Source organism: Python bivittatus, unplaced genomic scaffold (genome assembly GCF_059951505.1).
Source record: "Python bivittatus isolate LINGU-HERP-01145 unplaced genomic scaffold, Pbiv_v1 ctg000350_np1212, whole genome shotgun sequence".
Taxonomy (NCBI): Eukaryota; Metazoa; Chordata; class Lepidosauria; order Squamata; family Pythonidae; genus Python; species Python bivittatus.
Genome location: NW_028277074.1, coordinates 30,869,716 through 30,889,697, shown reverse-complemented (window position 1 = coordinate 30,889,697; position 19,982 = coordinate 30,869,716). Strand labels below are relative to the sequence as shown.

At 41.1% G+C, this 19,982-nt stretch overlaps 1 protein-coding gene across 2 annotated transcripts in view; it reads left to right on the top strand.

Annotated features, from left to right (window-relative positions):
- Positions 1-1,352: 1,352 nt before the first annotated feature.
- PDK3 (pyruvate dehydrogenase kinase 3) overlaps positions 1,353-19,982 on the top strand; it is a 61,728-nt gene continuing 43,098 nt past the window's right edge. Inside the window, exons 1-2 of one of the 2 annotated variants that reach the window (XM_088144813.1) lie at positions 1,353-1,392; positions 1,489-1,883. In XM_088144813.1, coding sequence (XP_088000939.1) covers positions 1,778-1,883 — 106 coding nt within the window. In that variant the 5' untranslated portion in view covers positions 1,353-1,392; positions 1,489-1,777. The other variant, XM_088144814.1, reaches the window with a different exon arrangement.

The window sequence follows — 19,982 nt, the reverse complement described above, 5'->3', positions numbered from 1 at the left end:
ATATGTAAAAAGATTTCCACAATTACCTTCATCCTTATGTCATAAGAAACCTATTTAACATCCAGGTATTTCAGGTGCCTCTAAAGCTGTTAAATCATAAAGAGCATATTGTTTTAACAATAGTGTTTTAATAGTATATATTGCCAAGCAAATGCTTCTTTTTTCCTTTAATATCTACATTGTTGTTGTAGAAGTCCATTTTTTACTGTTGAAGGACAGTTCTTTTTTCTATTTCTATGTCCAATACAGTGTCAGTGAATTATACAAAAATCACTTTCTTACTCTATGGGAAATATTTTCTCTTTTTAAAGTTTTTATATTCATGTCATCTCTTCTAGTGTGTGCACATGAACTCACATATATAATTGAGATATATAATTCCAGTCATAATCACTGGTCATTTGGATAGTAAAAATTACTGAACAGATTTGGGTTCCAAAGATATTACACTGCACTTTGCAATTAATGTCTACAGTATTTTTCTTCTAAGGATATCGTTGAACTTACTCAGTATCCCTTGCTTCAGAAGGACAGGCTTCTGAAGACTAAATGAAAAGAGACAGAGAAAACAGGGAGGACAGCTTCAGTTAACGACCATAGGAATATGGGTTCATGTAGGTGTCAATTCCGAACATATGTTGACTTTAAAATGCAGGCACCCTGAGTGGTGTGGAGCTGAAGCCCTATTCCCTGAATCTGAGAAATACTTTTACCTTTGCAAGGGTGGCTTTTTCACCCACCCCAAAATACAAATCACCAAGTAATTCAGGCAAAGCAAAAAGCATTTATGAAGGGGTGTTGAGTCTTTTTATAGGGTACAAAAACAAATGATACATACATTCAGTATAGATGTCAGAAAGCAACTAATCAAACAATAAGACTTTAATTACAGATGAGATTTAAACAATAGAAAACACTGATTACTGATTAACATTCCACTAGTGGCAAATTTATGGATTATGTCGCTCCCTTTCCCAGCTGGGTTTGTATCTTTTTAAAAACTAGGAAGTGTATTCAACGACTTTCAGAATATGCTCCCTATTGTTTAGTTGCTGAAAAAGCTAGTTTTTGCAAGTAAAAGAAAGAAGTGGCTTTGGCTAAAAGGAAAACATGGTTTCCTGAACTTCAAAGGGAGGCATGGATGTCATGCTAAAATGCTAATATCACTTTTTAACAAAGCTGAAAATTACAGGTAACACATACAGGAATATCTCATCTTCACCTTCAAGTCCTGCTCGAGGCCCAGAACTACATCGGAAACCCTGTGCGCTTGCGCTTTCTTTTGGGTGTCATGGTGATAGTAGGCGGTGCTTGGGTAGGTGGGTGGGCATTCAGGAAAGCAAGAGTGAGGCCGGAGGATGTTGGCTTTTTGTTGCCCAGTCAGAAGGCTGGGTGCGCATGGAAGGCGGGCATTTCTTAAGTAGCCGGGGAGGGCTGAGCAGTTATGGGAGGGGGGAGGTATAACGTGTCCTCTCGTTTTCTCTGTAGGTTAAGATGAGGGACGGAGAGCAGTGTGGCGGATGAGGAGACAGCCGCAACTGTTGCTGATGCTCGCGCTTCTCCCGCGCGCTCGACTGGCCGCGAGGAGCTGCTAAGCCGTTGTGACAGTTGCGAGCGTCTTCCCGCCCCCCCTCGCGCTGTTTATGTGCGTGAGCCTCCGCGCGTCGGCAGACGGTTGCTTGGCCGGTTCGACCGGGGCCCTGTTGACGTCCGTGGTGGTGGCGGCGGCCTGCCGTATCCGCGCACCTACGCGCTTCCTCAACTCCTGCAAGGAACCATGCGGCTATGTGGGGCGCTTCTAAAGAGCCCCATTCCCAAACAAATCGAGTACTACTCTCGCTTTTCCCCGTCGCCGCTCTCGATCAAGCAGTTCCTGGACTTCGGTGAGTGATCAAACGGCACCTGTGCAGGCGCGATGTCACAAGCAACGTGCGCGTACGTTCTATCCTCTTCTTTCCCTCCGCCCAGCCGAGAATTTTTGTTTCAGTCCGGCTGGAGAGGAAGATCTGTAGGATACTCCCCCTCCGCTGTGTATGACGTCATCAATGTAGGGTAGGGGCTGGAGACGGCAGTGGAGCAGCGGCGCGTGGGGGGGGCAATCTAAGGAGTTTCTCTGAGCGGTCACAATTGAGTGAGGAGTGTATTAGAGTTTGGGAACTTAGAAGGCAGTTTGGAACCTGCTGCAAAAGGAACAAACTTAACATGTTATTTTTCTCTCTACAGAAAGTGAGGAAAGCTCTTTATTTTCTATGTCACATAGCTGCTTCAGAGTTCTCTGTAGGTCTCTTGTCCAGATAGTGAACTGGTAGTGAAAGCAAATATTGTTTTACTTCCTCAGCACTGTGCATCCTCAAACCATTTCGTGGGCCTGTTTTTTATTGAATTTCAGTTTCCTAAATCCTATTTCCTTCCACTATGCAACAGCTCTTTCAAGTTCAGTGCTTCCTCTAATCAGAAATTGCTACACTGCCCAAACTAGGCAATCAACCATACTTTTACTCAGGCCGCAAACCTTAGATTAAAGTTAGTGCTACTGGTGTTTTCAATATTGTGCTGGTTATGCAACAGTCTTTAACCATGAATCTTAAATATGAATTTTGTGATTTAATGTGTACAATTTTATAGTTGTGTTCTGACCCTATAAGTACTTGGGTTGCAGGATAATAGTGCATTAGAGGAAATCTGCAAATCAAAGGAAATTGTAGTACAGGGAGAAAAGAATTCAGGAAAAACAAAAATGGATTGGCCCTCAGAACAATTCTGATTTGAAAGAACATTTGAATCCTTTACTCTGTGGTTTTAACATAGTGGGTAGCCTGATCAAAACCAATTTAAATACAGTTTACATTTAAACTTACATGAATGTTACATTGTTTCTAGTATTTTGATTTAATGTGTAGAAATGAATTTGTGTTTTGTGTAATGCTGTTTGATCTGGGGAAATCAATTCATTCCATTATTATGTCTTTTTTCAAAAACTAATTCCTCTGCCATTCTGGGTTCTTAATGTTGCTTTTCTTTCTTTTCACAGTTCTCATTTCATTGTTTTTAATTACTGACATACTTTGTTTTAAAAACTTTTTTGGTGTTCTTTTAGTTTTGCTCAAGTTCAACTCTTTCAAGCTGAAGCTTGTATATATTGCTCCTAACACTTACTAAAGCATGTAGCCTATAATGTAGCATTTCTGAATCTGAAAAACTAGAAATCTCTTAACAGTTTAGGTAATATACACAGCATTCTTAATACATAATTCAGTGTTTACTTAAGGTGCCTTTTTAATTATAATCTTAAGAGATATTGGATATTATTTCATTATGGCAGTTATAGCATCTGCCAGCTCACATCCTACAATGTTTAATCAAGGTTCAGTGACTAAACTAAGATAAAGCATGGTATCTGAACTTAAAGTGGCTGCCATTTCTGGTTACCATTAACTGGAATTTGAAACTAATAACTAGCTGTGGTTTTGAATTCTAGCTTGAAACGAATGGGAAAGGTCCTGCCCTTCTCTGCTTATTGTTTCTGTTTTAAAGTAGGAGACACTGGCCAGTTATCTTTTTTGGGAAGTTTCCTTAGGTGTCTTGGTCATACAACTGCCAAACAGTCCTCGGTCTTTTACTAACTTTGAAGCTGAAGAGCTGATAGGAGTTCTGCACAATTCTAGAAATAACTTCCATTCACCTTTGCAGCTTTAGAATTGAAATACCCTTATTGAAGTGTGACTGAGGTGATCAAGGATAATAATTTGCACTGGGTATTTAAAGCAGAGCATTACATTGATCTGTATCTGTGAAGTACAACTGAAGAATTACTTGTAGAGTATTTATTACCATTCAGATGTTTTGGACAGAGCAAAAATGGAAAAAATTGGTTTTGCCTTAAAAATATGCAGTATGAATTTACAACATTTATCTGTTTCTCTATCATTTACAGTGGCTCTCTATGTTAATAATTTTTAAGGAATCCTAGTTTATGTCTGTATTGATGTTTCTCATATGTTGATTTAAGAATGTTCATGCCCCATAGTCACTGTCTTAAGCAAGCATTCTTAACTTGGGTTCCATGGACCCATTGGGGGGCCATGAATTTAGATGGGGAAAAAATTAGAACTTTATTTTCACTATTTTATTTTATGCATTTAAATACATTTTTTCTGAGAAGGGGTCTGTAGATTTCACCAAATTCTCAAAGGGATCCATTGCATAAAAATTTTGAGAACCCTTGGTCTAAATATACTTCTTACATCCTTTTCTCTTATTTTGTTCCATAGTCCTTTCTCGGGGTTATATTTTATGCAAAATTTTAGGCAATAAGAAATTAATCTTTAAGAGGTTACAATACTTTTGTGATATAAATGTGTATAAGGAATAGGTAAATCAAATAATGTAAGACATTAATACTCATTTCTGCATTCAGAATTCTTGGAAACCTGAAACTAAAATGAACACTTACCTTTATTATCTAAATTGAGTGCTTATAAGCAAGAGTAGTGAGAACTATTTGGAAAGGCTTCAAACTCCAAACATCTAGCGCTGACTTAATCCATATGTAAAGATTAGATTATCTAAATATTAACCAGCCACATTCCACTTCTAAGGGCTTTTTTTTAATTGTAAAGAATGAAGAGGTACTTTAGTGGCTAAAAATAATTCTATCAATCATAGTATATTTAACATGATTTAGGGTTTAGGCCAGGTCATACTATTCAGGTGACAGGGAGGGGGTGTTACAATGGGAGTCAGAGGGCAGGCCACTCTCAGGGAAAATGCCCCCAGTGTGTACTACCAGTGGTATGTTCTGGCCCTCTGGATTCAGACCTAGACCCTGGACAGCAGACCTGTGGAGGCCCTGGCTTTGGCTACTGCTTCTTAACGTCAGGTCAGTTAATAACAAGCCCCCCCCCCCTTATATGTGATTTGATCACTGAGGAACAGGCTGACCTGGTATGTATCACTGAGACCTGGCTGGGCCCTAAAGGGGGAGTACCCCTTTCAGAAATGTGCCCAGCCAGGTTTACGGTTTGGCACCAGCTGAGACCCTAGGGCAGGGGAGGAAGGATAGCAGTTGTCATCTGTTAATTTCTATCAGCCTTCAGGGGCGCTGCTCCACAAGTAGCCGGTTGTAAGATCCTGTTCCTGAAGTTGGGCTCACGAGAACAGTTGGGATTGTTGCTGCTGTACCAGCCACCCTGCCGTGTAGCAACCTCCCTGCCTGAGCTGCTGGAGGCCATCTCGGGCTGGCGGTAAAGTTCCCCAGACTCGTGGTTCTGGGGGACTTCAATTTGCCGGCCCTGGGACGTACCTCAGAGGTGGCCTAGGAGTTCATGGCCACCATGGTGGCTGTGGGCCTGTCCCAGATTATTCGCGACCTGACTTGGAACAGTGGTCTCACACCGGACTTAGTTTTCTTGTCAGAGCAGTGGCAAGATGATCTGAAGGGGGAGTTACATCTGTCCCCATTGTCATGGTCAGATCATGCCCTGGTGACCTTGAGATTCTCTCATGCTACCCTCCTCCACAGGGAGGCAAGACCTATTCAACTGGTCCACCCCCGGCGACTGATGGACCCAATTGGGTTTCAAAAGGAGCTGGGAGTTATACCCGGGGATCTGCTGCATGGTCCAGTGGAGGCCTTGGCTGCTGCCTGGAATAGGAAGGCTAAGGCCTTGGACAAGATCACGCCCATGCGACCTCTCTTGACCCATCGAGCCCAACACATCCCATGGCTTATGGAGTTGTTGAGGGTCTTGAAAAGGATTAAGAGATGTCTAGAGTGCCACTGGAGGAAAACAAGCACCAAACCTGACCAAACACAAGCTAGAGCTGCTATTAAGGCCTACCTTGTGGTGGTAAGAGTGGCAAAACGTCAATATTTCTCCATTCTTACTGCATCTGCAGAATGTCACCCAGTGGCCCTGTTTAAGATCACCCGATCCCTCTTGGGAAAGGAGGGCCCAGTGGCCCATTTACAGGGCCACACAGACGAGTTTTTTGGGCATCTGGAGGATAAAATTGCTCGGATCCGTTCCCAGTTGGATTCTAAGGACGGGGCATGGCCTATGGAGATGCCCAGGGTATGGACTTACCCTGTTATCTGGCAACAGTTTGATCCTATTGGACCCGAGGAAGTAGACAGGGTCCTCCAGACTGTTAATGCCACCACTAGACCCATGCCCCTCCTGCCTGGTCAAAACCACTTGGGAGGTGACATGTGGGTGGTCCAGGCGATGGTGAATTCATCCTTGAAGGAGGGGGTGTTTCCAGTCATCTTTAAGGAAGCGCTGGTGCATCCCCTCCTCAAGAAACCATCCCTAGATCCCACTGTATTTTCATCCAGTCTCCCACCTTCCCTTTTTAGGGAAGGTGGTTGAGAAGGTGGTGGCATTGTAGCTCGAGGGGATACTGGATGAAACAGATTATCTGGACTCTTTTCAGTCAGGTTTTAGACCTGGACATGGGACAGAAACAGCATTGGTAGCACTCATGGATGATCTCTGGCGGGAGCAGGATGGAGGTTGTGCATCCATCCTTGCTCTTCTTGACCTCTCAGCTGCTTCTGTTAGCATCGACCATGGTATCTTTTTGGGCCGACTTAGGGAAGTGGGTGGCACAGTTTTGTGCTGGTTCACTTCCTTTCTCCAAGGCCAGTCCCAATCGGGGTGGATTGGGAGCAAGAGGTCTGGCCCATGGCCCCTCTGTTGTGGGGTACCGCACGGTTCGGTACTCTCTCCGCTCATTTTTAACATCTACATGAATCCACTGGATGAGATCATCCACCACCATGGGATGAAGTGTCATCCAATTATACATCTCCATCCCAGGTGGTTTGAGACGTACTGGCTGTGGATTGGAGGCTCCTCTGTATCTGGGGGTTTACCATCTTTTGTTCTCGATGGAGTTGCACTGTTCCAGACAGACCTGGTACGTAATCTGGGGGTCCTCCTGGACTCACAACTCTTGCTCGAGGAGCAGGTGGCAGTCATGGCCAGGAGGGCCTTTGCTCAACTTTATGTTGTGTGCCAGTTACACCCCTTCCTGGATCAGGAGTCCCTCTGGTCTGTCACTCACGCCCTATCTCTTGTTTAGACTATTGCAATGCACTCTACATGGGGCTACCTTTGAAGAGTATCTGGAAGCTACAGCTGCTTCAAAATGTGGCTGCATGGGCAATCTTGGGTGCCCCAAGGATGGCACATGTAACACCTTTGTTGTGGGAGCTGCATTGGGTTCCAGTTTGTTTCCGGTCCAATTCAAGGTGTTGGTTATCACCTTTGAAGCCCTACATGGCATGGGTCCAGGTTACCTGAGGGACCATCTCACCCCCATTACATTGATCCATCCCATCCAGTCCAGCAGAGAAGGCATGTTGCAGATCCCGTCGGTGAGAGAATGTCGACTGGCGGGTCCTAGGAGGCGAGCCTTCGCTGCTGTTGCCCCTGCCTTATAGAATATTCTCCCCCCAGAGGTGAGGTGGGCCCCTACCCTCCCAATTTTTCGGAGGGAATTGAAGACTTGGCTCTGCCAACTTGTGTGGGGCGAGGAAAGATACAACTGACCCTGGGGATGACTGGCACCTTGACGACGCTCCCTGAGTTTATTAACACTAATTAACATCAGCCTCTTGGAAGTATCATGTAGGAAGTTTGTTTTTTAGCATATTTTTATTAATTAATATTTATCTATTTTAATTAATGTTTATTCTGTTTTTACTGTAAACTGCCCAGAGTCACTCCTTAGTGAGATTGGTGGTGACAAATTTGAAAAATAAATTTATCTTAAAAATAGCAATAAATAATGGTTTTCAGTAGCTCCATCAACAATGAAACCCTTGTATATAAGCAAAAAGTACTAACCTAACTACTGAAAATTTCTGAAAAGTATTCAGCTCATACTGAAAAATATTCACCTCATAATGAAAAACAGTTGACACCTTTAATTTTATAAATTAAAATAAAACATGTTAAAGTACTTGTGACTTCTCTGATTTGCAAAACAGGCGTGACAAAAGAGACATTAGTTTAGTTACCATATTCATAATTTTTTCAAGATCAGATTTTGTTTTACAATATGGGCAAAGGTTGTGCCCATATTGAATTCTATGGGCTTGGATTGGGAAATGATCTTCAGTTGTAGAACAGATCCCAATTTGATTTGCAATTATTACAATATAAAGGAAGAGAATAGGAAATTCTGAAAACTTAATGGCTTTCACTAGTAGGAACTTCACCTGCTGAGATAATCTGGGGAACAGAAGTAGCTGAAAGTAACAAATGGCATGGATGATTAGTGAATTCCTGCAACTACTCACTATACTTTATGTGTACAAATATCATGTTACCACCAGAACTGAAGCCTAATTCTCATTACTTCTTAAGGGAATAGCTCTTAGTGGTAGGGCTGTGCAGGATTTCAGATTCAAAGTCAAAAAATGTGTGTGGTACTTGTCTGCAACTTCTTAAGCCAGACATGAGTTTCCCTGGGATATCCTGACAGTGCAGAGGACAGTGTCGTGATCCTTGGAAAAAAAGCTGCTGTTTTAAGGAGTTGCAGGTAGTTGCTACATAAGCACCCTTGCATGTTCCAAACTACCTTTTTGCCTTGGAATCCAAAGTGCCACAACTCCTGCTGAGTGGTAGATAAATGAACAAACTCTGTATGTCTGTTTAATATTGCCCTTGCCTATCACCTAAGTATCCAAACTGGCTGACTATAAAATCAATAGTATGACATTAAAAGGCCAAGCCTGTCATTTTGTAACAAATAACTGAGAGGCTTAACCTTCTGATGTCATACTATTGGTTTTAGGGTCACAACTAGTAACAAATGTTCTTGGTTGCCAAATGAGGGACTTAGCAAAATTCCCAGCTCTCTCATTTGTTAGAGAATATAAATTCATAGTTATCTGGCAGGTGAACAATACAGTTTTGTGTAAATGTTTAAATAAATTTGATACAGCAGTTAATAGAGGCTGTGAGGCTTGTTAGAGGCTAAACAAGCTAAAATTAAATCCCAGAAATGCAGTTTCTGTTTGTAGGTAATCAATATGATTTGATTCCAGTTCTGAGGTTAGCACTGGGTGGGGGTTATACTTCTCCTAAAGGAGTAGGTCCATGTCTTAGGGATCGTCCTGAATTCATGGCTCCTGCTTAAACAGCCCAGCTATGACCAAGAGCACATTTGCCCATTTCTGGCATATGTGCCAGTTGTGAACATTCTTGGATTAGGATGCTCTCATGATAGTAACTTACCAGCTCATATCTAGGCTATTGCAAAATGCTTAACAGGACTGTCCTTTAATATGACCCAGAAGTTCCAATTAGCGCAAAGTATATCAGCCTGATTATTAACAGAGAGTCAATCTAGCTATATTACACTTATGCTTTGATGTATTGGTTGCTGGTAGACTTCCAGGTCAAACTGAAGATACTGGTGTTACTGTATAAAACTCGACCCAACTCAGCAGGTGTACAATACATGTTATAAGGACAAGTTACAGACTCTTTGAACTCTCTAAGACTTAAGGATTCTCTGGCTAACTATTCATTGAAAGCCCAGCTATTATTAGAAAGTTTACAACACAGTAATAAAGCCTTTCAAACCTGATATTTGTCCGGCTTTCGGTTTTCTGGTGGCTAACACACAGGACAGCAGCTTTGTACTTACAGGCTAATCTGTCCTATCCAGTTTTTGCCTGTTTTGTGTACTCATCCTTAAAGGACTACTGAGAGTACCTCCCCATAATGTGAAAGGAATTGGAGGGCTGGAAGTATGCCTTTTCAGTAACAGCCCCCATTTTATGGAAACATTCTCCAGATATGGGGAGTATCCATCTGACCCACATTTCATAAGGTAATGAAGAATGTTCTGTTCCTTTCAGCCTTTGGTATGGATGGTGGACTTGGGCTGTAGTTGTATTTTTGAAAGGAGTAGTAATGTTATGCTTTTTATTATCTTGCTTATTGACAGTGCATTACAAGTGATCCTTGGGTTATGACCGTTTGTTCTGCAACTGTTCAAACTTGTGATGATGCTGAACGAGGGGGACTTATGACCAGTCCTTGGTGTTCTGGCCATTGCAGCATCCCCACAACCACATGATCATGATTTCCGATGTTCCCTGCTTAATGACCCACACAATCCTCTCTTAATGATGGCAACCGGGACTGCCAGAATTGCCGTTGTAACCCAAGGACTACCTGTATAAATTTAGAAATGGGTAATATAAACCAAGGAAGGAAGGAAGGAGAATTGGATGGAAGGAAAGCAGAAACACAAGACCTGGCTTCAGCTCAGGCTTTTTAAAACAGTCTTGGAAAAAAATATAATTTTGTATCCTTCTCTGACAATCACCCTCTGTGACTGTTGGCTGATAAAGTGGGAGGGGGCAGGGTTGCAGGATCAGGGTAGTCTTCCAAAATTATATTGCTTTTTGCTCTACCTTGCCTGTGTTCCCTCTGTGTTAGACATAAAAGAAACTCTGTCAAAAGACAGGGGTGTCTTTCTTTTATATTTGTATTCATGAAGTGCCAATGATTGATATACACAACAATGACTTTCATTTCAGCCCTACCCATTTTATAAGGGTTTATAACTAAGGGTTGGGACATCTTCACTGTTATTTGTGGTGGTTTCCCATTCCTCTAAATCTAAATTTTGCTTGTAATTTTTAATACTTTAATAGTATTAAATAATAAATAAAACTAAATTTTGCTGTTTCCACAAGTTTGTGGAATGGTATGGTAGCGTTGAAGGTGTATTTGAAAATTTGGTCTTCTGATACCCTGTGATGTATTGAATATTTTCAGATGGTTTATTAGAATGTTCCAGCCTAACATTGAGTTTAGATGTTCGGGGGATAAGAGAGAGTAATTGGTTCAGTGTGCCTGATAAAAGTTTTTGCTGTAAATATAAAATGGAGGTCCCCTGTAAACCACTTTAAGCTCCTAGAGAAAAGGCAGGATAAAAATTATGCCAAATAAATAAAAGTATAAATTGGGCAGCTTATGTTTAGCTGCTGGTTTCTGATAGAACTGACATACTTTCAAACTATATTAATAACCTTTAATATTTTTTTTAAAACTTACATGTACAGTACTGTGCAAAAGTTTTAGGCAGGTGTGAAAAAATGCTGTAAAGTAAGAATGCTTTCAAAAATATATATTGTAATTGTTTACATTTATCAATTTACAAAGTGCAAAGTGAGCGAACAGAAGAAAAACCCAAATCAAATCAATATTTGGTGTGACCACCCTTTGCCTTCAAAACAGCATCAATTCTTCTAGGTACACTTGCACATGGTTTTTGAAGGAACTCAGCAGGTAGGTTGTTCCAAACATCTTGGAGAACTAACCACAGATCTCCTGTGGATGTGTTGTTGTTGTTCAGTCGTTAAGTCGTGTCTGACTCTTTGTGACCCCATGAACCATATCGCGCCAGGCCTTCCTGTTCTTCACTGCCTCCCTGAGTTTGCTCAGTTTCATGCTCATTGCTTCAGTGCCTGTGGATGTAGGCTGCCTCAAATCCTTTTGTCTCTTCATGTAATCCCAAACAGACTCAATGATGTTGAGATCAGGGCTCTTTGGGGGCCAAACCATCACCTCCAGGACTCCTTGATCTTTTTTTATGCTGAAGATAGTTCTTAATGGCATTGGCTGTATGTTTGGGGTCATTGTCCTGCTGCATAATAAATTTGGGGCCAATCACACACCTCCTTGATGGTATGGCATGATGGATAAGTATCTGCCTGTATTTCTCAGCATGACCAAATCTCCAACTCCATTTGCAGAAATGCAGCCCCAAACTTGCAAGGAACCTCCACCATGCTTCACTGTTGCCTGCAGACACTCATTATTGTACTGCTCTCCAGCCCTTCAGTGAACAAAGTGCTTCCTGCTATAGCCAAATATTTCAAATTTTGACTCACCAGTCCAGAGCACCTGCTGCCATTTTTCTGCACCCCAGTTCCTATGTTTTTGTGCATAGTTGACCCAGTTAGCCTTGTTTCCATGTCAGAGGTATGGCCTTTTGGCCGCAATACTTCCATGAAGACCACTTCTGGCCAGACTTCTCTGGACAGTAGATGGGTGTACCTGGGTCCCACTGGTTTCCGCCAGTTATGTGCTGATGGCACTGCTGGACATATTCCGATGTCAAAGGGAAGTAAGCATGATGTGTCTTTCATCTGCTGCATTAAGTTTCCTTGGCCAACCACTGCATCTGTGGTCCTCAGTGTTGCCTGTTTCTTTGTGCTTCTTCAAAAGAGCTTGAACACATCTTTAAATCCCAGTCTGCTTTGAAATTTTTGCCTGGGAGAGACCTTGCTGATGCAGTCTAACTACCTTGTGTCTTGTTGCTGTGCTCAGTCTTGGCATGGCATATGACCTGTGACATGAAACTGTCTTCCCCAACCTCACCTTAGTAGCAGAGTTTGGCTGTTCCTCACCCAGTTTTAAGCCTCCTACACAGCTGTTTGTTTCAGTTAATGACTGTGTTTCAACCTGCATATGAAATTGATGGTTAGCACCTGCTTGGTATAACTGGTTAATCATACACCTGACTCTAATCCTACAAGATCCCTGACTTTGTGCAAGTATATAAAGTGTGCAAGTGTAAGAATTGATGCTGGTTTGAAGCCAAAGGGTAGTCACACCAAATATTGATTTGATTTAGATTTATCTTCTGTTCGCTCACTTTGCATTTTGTAAATTGATAAACATAAACAATTACAATATATGTATTGTCGAAGGCTTTCACGGCCGGCATACGATGGCTGGTGTGGGTCTTCCGGGCTGTATGGCCGTGGTCTTGAAGTCTTGTTTCCTAACATTTCACCAGCACCTGTGACCGGCATCTTCAGAGTGCAGGAGCACAGACAGGAGCAGTTCTCTCTGTGCCCAGGGTGAAGTGACCCTTCTGTGGGTATTTATAGAGATCTGGGTGTGTGTGTGTGTGTGTGGGTGGGATTGGGTTATTGAGTGGCTGCTTGTTTTGGAGTCAGCATCTGTGTGTATTTTCCTGGGGATTAGGCAGGGTTTTTTCTTCTACTGAATTGTTAACGAGGGGCTGCTGGGGGTGATTAGCAAGTTCATTGTGTGAACTGTTCACATGTCCTGGTGGTTGAGCTGAGTTCGTTGACCTTTTGCAGGCTGTATTTTTCAGGATTGGTAGCCAGGTTTTGTTGATTTTTAGACTCTCCTCTTTTTTATTGAAACTGTGCTGGTGTTTGTGAATCTCAATGGCTTCCCGGTATAGCCTGGTATAGTGGCTGTTGGTGTTGTCCAGTACCTCTGTGTTTTCAAATAGGATTTTGTGTCCAGTGTGCTTGAGAGCATGTTCAGCTACTGCAGATTTTTCTGGTTGCTGTAGTCTGCAGTGTCTTTCGTGTTCTTTTATCCTGGTATGGATGCTGCGTTTTGTGGTCCCGATGTATACTTGTCCGCAACTGCATGGTATGCGGTATACTCCTGCAGCGGTGAGGGGATCCCTTTTGTCTTTTGCTGATTTTAGCACTTCTTGCACTTTTCTGGTGGGTCTGAAGATTGTTTGGAAATTGTGTTTTTCCATCAGTTTTCCCATGCGGTCTGTGACCCCTTTGATATAGGGCAGAAATACTTTATTGGTGGGTGGCTGTTTTTCTTCTTCAGTCGCATGTTGCTTTCTTGGTTTGATGGCTCTTTTTATTTCATTCTTGGAATAGCCATTCGCTTGTAGGACCCAATTAAGGTGGTTAAGTTCAGAGTTTAGGAATTGGGTTTCGCAGATCTGATTGGCACGGTCCATGAGGGTTTTGATAATGCCTCTTTTCTGACGTGGGTGGTGGTTGGAGTTTTTGTGTAGGTACCGGTCTGTGTGGGTGGGTTTTCTGTAGACTTTGTGTCCTAATTTGAGGTCTGGTTTGCGTATGACCAACGTGTCTAGAAATGGAATTTGGCCATCCACTTCTTTTTCCATGGTGAATTGTATATTGGGGTGGATGCTGTTTAGGTGGTTCAGGGACTTCTGTAGGTCTTCTTCATCCTGACTCCAAATTGCGAAGGTGTCATCCACAAATCGGAACCAGACTGTTGGGGTAACGGGTGTGGTTTTTAAAGCCCGTTTTTCAAAATGTTCCATGTAGAAATTTGCTACGACTGGGCTCAGGGGGCTTCCCATGGCGACGCTGTCCATCTGTTCATAGTACTCATTGTCCCATAGGAAGTAACTGGGTGTTAGGCAGTGCTGAAATAAGGCTGTGATGTCTTCTGGAAAGATCTGTTTGATGAGTGCCAGGGTGTCCCTCACTGGTACCTTAGTGAACAGGGAGACCACGTCAAAGCTGACCAGTTTGTCTGTGGGGTTGAGTTTCAGGGTGCTGATTTTCTCGATGAAATGTCCTGAGTCTTTGATATGGGCTGGAGTCTGTCCCACGTGGATCTGTAGAAGGGTGGCCAGATGTTTGGATAATTCATATGTCGGGGAGCCAATGGCGCTTACGATGGGTCTGAGTGGGATCGAGTCTTTGTGGATTTTGGGGAGTCTGTATAGTCTGGGTGTAAGGGCTTCTGTCTTGCATATGCGTTGAAGTGCGTTGGGGTGAAGGGAGGAGCTCCTCGTCAGGGTGTTGGTTTGTTTCATGATTTTGCTGGTCGGATCCCGTTTTAGTTTTCTGTATGTGGTGGGGTCTAGTAGTTCTCTAACTTTGTCTTTGTATTCATCTGTTTTCATAATTTCCGTGGTGTTGCCCTTGTCAGCCGGCAGGATGATGATATCGGGGTCCGAATTGAGGGTTTCTATGGCATTATGAAAACAGAAAGAAATTCCATTTCTAGACATGTTGGTCATATGCAAACCAGACCTCAAATTAGGACACAAAGTCTACAGAAAACCCACCCACACAGACCGGTACCTACACAAAAACTCCAACCACCACCCACTTCAGAAAAGAGGCATTATCAAAACCCTCATGGACCGTGCCAATCAGATCTGCGAAACCCAATTCCTAAACTCTGAACTTAACCACCTTAATTGGGTCCTACAAGCGAATGGCTACTCCAAGAATGAAATAAAAAGAGCCATCAAACCAAGAAAGCAACATGCGACTGAAGAAGAAAAACAGCCACCCACCAATAAAGTATTTCTGCCCTATATCAAAGGGGTCACAGACTGCATGGGAAAACTGATGGAAAAACACAATTTCCAAACAATCTTCAGACCCACCAGAAAAGTGCAAGAAGTGCTAAAATCAGCAAAAGACAAAAGGGGTCCCCTCACCGCTGCAGGAGTATACCGCATACCATGCAGTTGCAGACAAGTATACATCGGGACCACAAAACGCAGCATCCATACCAGGATAAAAGAACACGAAAGACACTGCAGACTACAGCAACCAGAAAAATCTGCAGTAGCTGAACATGCTCTCAAGCACACTGGACACAAAATCCTATTTGAAAACACAGAGATACTGGACAACACCAACAGCCACTATACCAGGCTATACCGGGAAGCCATTGAGATTCACAAACACCAGCACAGTTTCAATAAAAAAGAGGAGAGTCTAAAAATCAACAAAACCTGGCTACCAATCCTGAAAAATACAGCCTGCAAAAGGTCAACGAACTCAGCTCAACCACCAGGACATGTGAACAGTTCACACAATGAAGTTGCTAATCACCTCCAGCAGCCCCTCGTTAACAATTCAGTAGAAGAAAAAACCCTGCCTAATCCCCAGGAAAATACACACAGATGCTGACTCCAAAACAAGCAGCCACTCAGTAACCCAACCCCCCCCAGATCTCTATAAATACCCACAGAAGGGTCACTTCACCCTGGGCACAGAGAGAACTGCTCCTGTCTGTGCTCCTGCACTCTGAAGATGCCGGTCATAGGTGCTGGCGAAACGTTAGGAAACAAGACTTCAAGACCATGGCCACAGAGCCCGGAAGACCCACACCAGCCAATTACAATATATATTTTTGAAAGCATTCTTACTTTATAGCATTTTTTCACACCTGACTAAAACTTTTGCACAGTAATGTATATTCATACTAAATTACTACTAATTTTTAAATCTTTTATCCAAATAACACATTATATGTGATGGTTCTCATGCAATTTGATTCAGTCCATTCTTGAGACCTGAATGAAATACTCTGTGGCTAGCTGGCTGGAATTTGGCTTTTTTTCTGGACTACAATGCAGAGCCTATAAGTTGAGTTATAAGTTCTAATGCAACTTCTTGCTTTTGGAGAGTTGTTTTATATTTTTATTAAAATCTGCATTGCAACAAATTTTCAGTCAGTGTAAAGGCCAATTACAAAACAATTTTACATTGGATCTGGCAGCAATTCTACGAACTACTTTTTATATTCTTACAGAATCATACTCAGATTTTGGAATGCTGTGGGTCTACTTCAATAAATGAATTAAATAACTTATTGAAGTCAATCAAATGGTGGCCTATTGTACAGTAATATATAAATACTTTTTTGTACAACTGCAGTTTACTTCTTCACAGTTAAATTTATTTTAATAAAGTTTGCATACTATTTGTTTCACATATTCATTTGAAACTCTTCAAAGACACATGGAAGCAAAACTCAGTAAGCTTATATCAAGAAAGGTTTTCTTTTCCTTTATGAATGTGTCCTCAAATTCTTTCATATCTATTCCTGAAAGAGTAATGGTGGCTGTTTTACTTCCTTTCATAGCACTTTGGATCTTACAATGAAGAATAGTGAAATCCATCCTGAAGTAACTATATTTACAAAGGTTTGATTCAAGTTTATTAATCTTTGAGCAACAATTTTGGATAACAAATTATCAGAGTATATCATAACTAGTTGTAATTAGAGCATTAAATCTGCAACTGCTTCAACACAAATCTTTCTCTATAAGGAAAGAGATCTGGCATTCAAATTTACCTAAATGTTATGATCATGTCCATACAGTTTTCTTGGCAATAATACAGAAGTGATTGGCTTTGCCTTCTCGATTTTTAGCTTGGAGTTCCTTCTCCTAAGCTTTCCTCACATCTGTAGAGCCCCACCTGTCCTTATCCTCATTGTGGATTACTTTAAATTTCACTCCTTAAGACTTACTAACAAGGGAATCCCTGCTCCTTTGAGTGTTATTCCCAGGATCCTTGGAGTTACTGAACCCTTGGACAATGTCAAGGTCTTAATCTCCCAGGAAGCCTTCTCAGATGCAGGGACCCAAATGTTGGACTGCAGCCTTCATCAACTTCAACTTGGCTAGGAGTAATGAGAGTTATAGTCCAACATTATAGGTTAAGATTAGGTGCACTATGGTCAGCATGTTGGCACCTTAAGACAAAGCTATATATTGTGCCATCAGTACATTGTGACATGAATACATTTGTAAACATGTCCTTCACATGAATACATGCATTTTAAAAACAAACATACTTATAAAATAATATATGAAGGGACCCTTATTAACTGGTTAGTTAATGCTTGATATTACAGCTCACAGAGAAGCAAATATAGAGTATCAATATTTACACACACTACTTTTTTACACATTGATAGGCAAGGTAATTTATAACAAAAAATTGAAACATTTTAAAATATGACAATTTAAATTGATATCTCCACATCCTAGAAGCTGGATGCTATCAGTCTTTGCTGATTTTTTCCTTGAATTTTCTACTTACTAATGGAAGTGAAAAGATGGAAACCCTTTAATAACTTTTGTACCAGATTTAATAGCCTACTAAGACTGATAATTGAAAGGTACTAAGCTAAATATTTGGTTCGTGATCCTGTCCAAACCTTCGGTATGGCTAACTTTGGGCTAGACTGTACAATTAGGTTTCTTTTTTTTAAATAATTTTATTGGAGATTATCATTGCAAAAGTAAAAACTAACACAAACTAAAAGAAAGAAGAGTAGAAAGAGTAAAAAGGGCAAAGGAAAAGGAAAAGGAAAAAAATAGAGAATAGAAAGAAGAAAAGTAAGAATATAGTGAAGACAAAGAAATATGTAAAGAAATGACTTCCAACCTTCATCACAAGTACAGTGGTACCTCGGGTCACGAATGTTTCTGTTCACGACCAATTCGGGTCACGAACAGCACCGTTTGCAAAATTTTGCTTCCGTTTGCGAACGCCGGATCGGGTGACGAACAGGATCCGCGGCCATTTTCCCTGCCGTGACGTGACATGACACATGGTTATGGCTTCCTGTAGGGAGGGGGACTCTCCCTCCAAGCAATAACCGCCTCCCCACCCGCCTTCCTGTCCTCCAAGCCAGAAGTCGCGTCGAGCAAGGTTAGCGTTCTCTCTCTTTGTACTGTACTTTGTGTCATATTTTTGTGGTTTTAAAAAAAAAAATACATATGGTTCAGAATAGATTAACCATAATTACATTGAACCTTATGGGAAAATTTGATTCGGGTCGCGACCAATATTGGTTGGCGACCAAATTCGTAGAGGTCAGAATGGATTAACCGTATTTACATTGAACCTTATGGGAAAATTTGATTCAGGTCGCGACCAATTTGGGTCGCGACCAGAGTCGCAGAACAAATTAAGTTCGTGAACCGAGGTACCACTGTATAAGCAATTTTAGTAACTTTTCACCTCCTCTTAATTTATAACCAATGATCTCTTCATCCCATATTCCATCTCTTATCTGTAAACAAATCCATAAAGCACCATCATTTCAATCCTGGTGTCAGCAAAAGTCCATTAAGGGTTGCCAGAAATAACGACATACTTATTTTAACCTTGATCAAAAATCCACTTTATATTCCTTCCTTTTACTTCTAACAATCTTAATCTTTAGTCTATTCGAGTAATGTCGTAGAATTTGATTTGTTTTTATTTCTTTTTTGCCCCTTCTCACAAGATTCATCCAAGCCTTAACAAACCTCTTTTATAAACTCAATGTAAAAGAATTATCCATAATAAACTCTCTTGGTTATTATTTGTAATTCCCTTTTGATTTTTTAAATCATCAACCAATTTCTTTTGTGTATCCAATAAGTCATCTTTTTCCATGTCATTCTTCTAGCCTATCATTTGTAGATCCACTTGCAGTGTCAACTCTGTCTTGTCAGATAAAACTTGTTCTGCCATTTCTTTCATAACATCTTTTGGACATAGTCTATCTACAGAAGCAAGCATCTCTATTCACATTGTTGATATTAACTTCTGATTGCATTTTTCAAAAGTTTCCTTCAGTATTTCCAATGTTATAATATGTTGCTTCATTCTGTAGCTGTTAATCAGGTTTTTGTATTCTTCTCCTTTAGTTAAAATCTTTATTTCCCTCTAGTGTCCAATTTTAAAACTGCTCATCTCTATTATGTCTTAGAGAAAATTCAAAACAAGTCCATTTTCCCATGGGAAGGATGCTTTATAATTAATTCCAAAATCTTATTTCAAATTTATCTGGGCCCTTAATCCATTTATAACTTTCTAAAATCAAAGTCTTATTTATCTTCTTGCTGTTTATTTCAGAAATTTTTAAGTTCTTAAGCTTGTAGTTAATCTTAAGCTAATTGGTCATCTTCAATGTTTTTAGTATTTATGTATAGGGTTTGTTTTTACAGTTGATTTTTAATGGATTGATTAATTTTAATTATTTATGGGGTATTTTTAATTGTTTATGGGTTTTTTATTTTAATTGTGAGCTGCCCAGAGTCACTGGTTGGGGGAGATAAATAAATAAATAACTGGTTCTCCCACTCCAGGTAGGGCCACTTCTGTTGCAGTGCTGGGCAAATGCTGTCTTAGCCATAGCCTCTACCTTGAATTACCCACTGAAGGAATGGAACCACTGAACAGTGTCCCCAATCCCTACAGACAGCCCAGAAGGATACTATGGTTATGGTATCAAAGGAAGATGAGAGATCTAGTCACCCCAGAACTTCCTTATTCCTGAAGTACATTCTTCCTTTGAAGAGCAAATTTCCCTTATATTTGTCTATTGTTGTGGGAAAAATGCCCACTTGAATAAGGAACCAAAGCATTTGGAGATAGA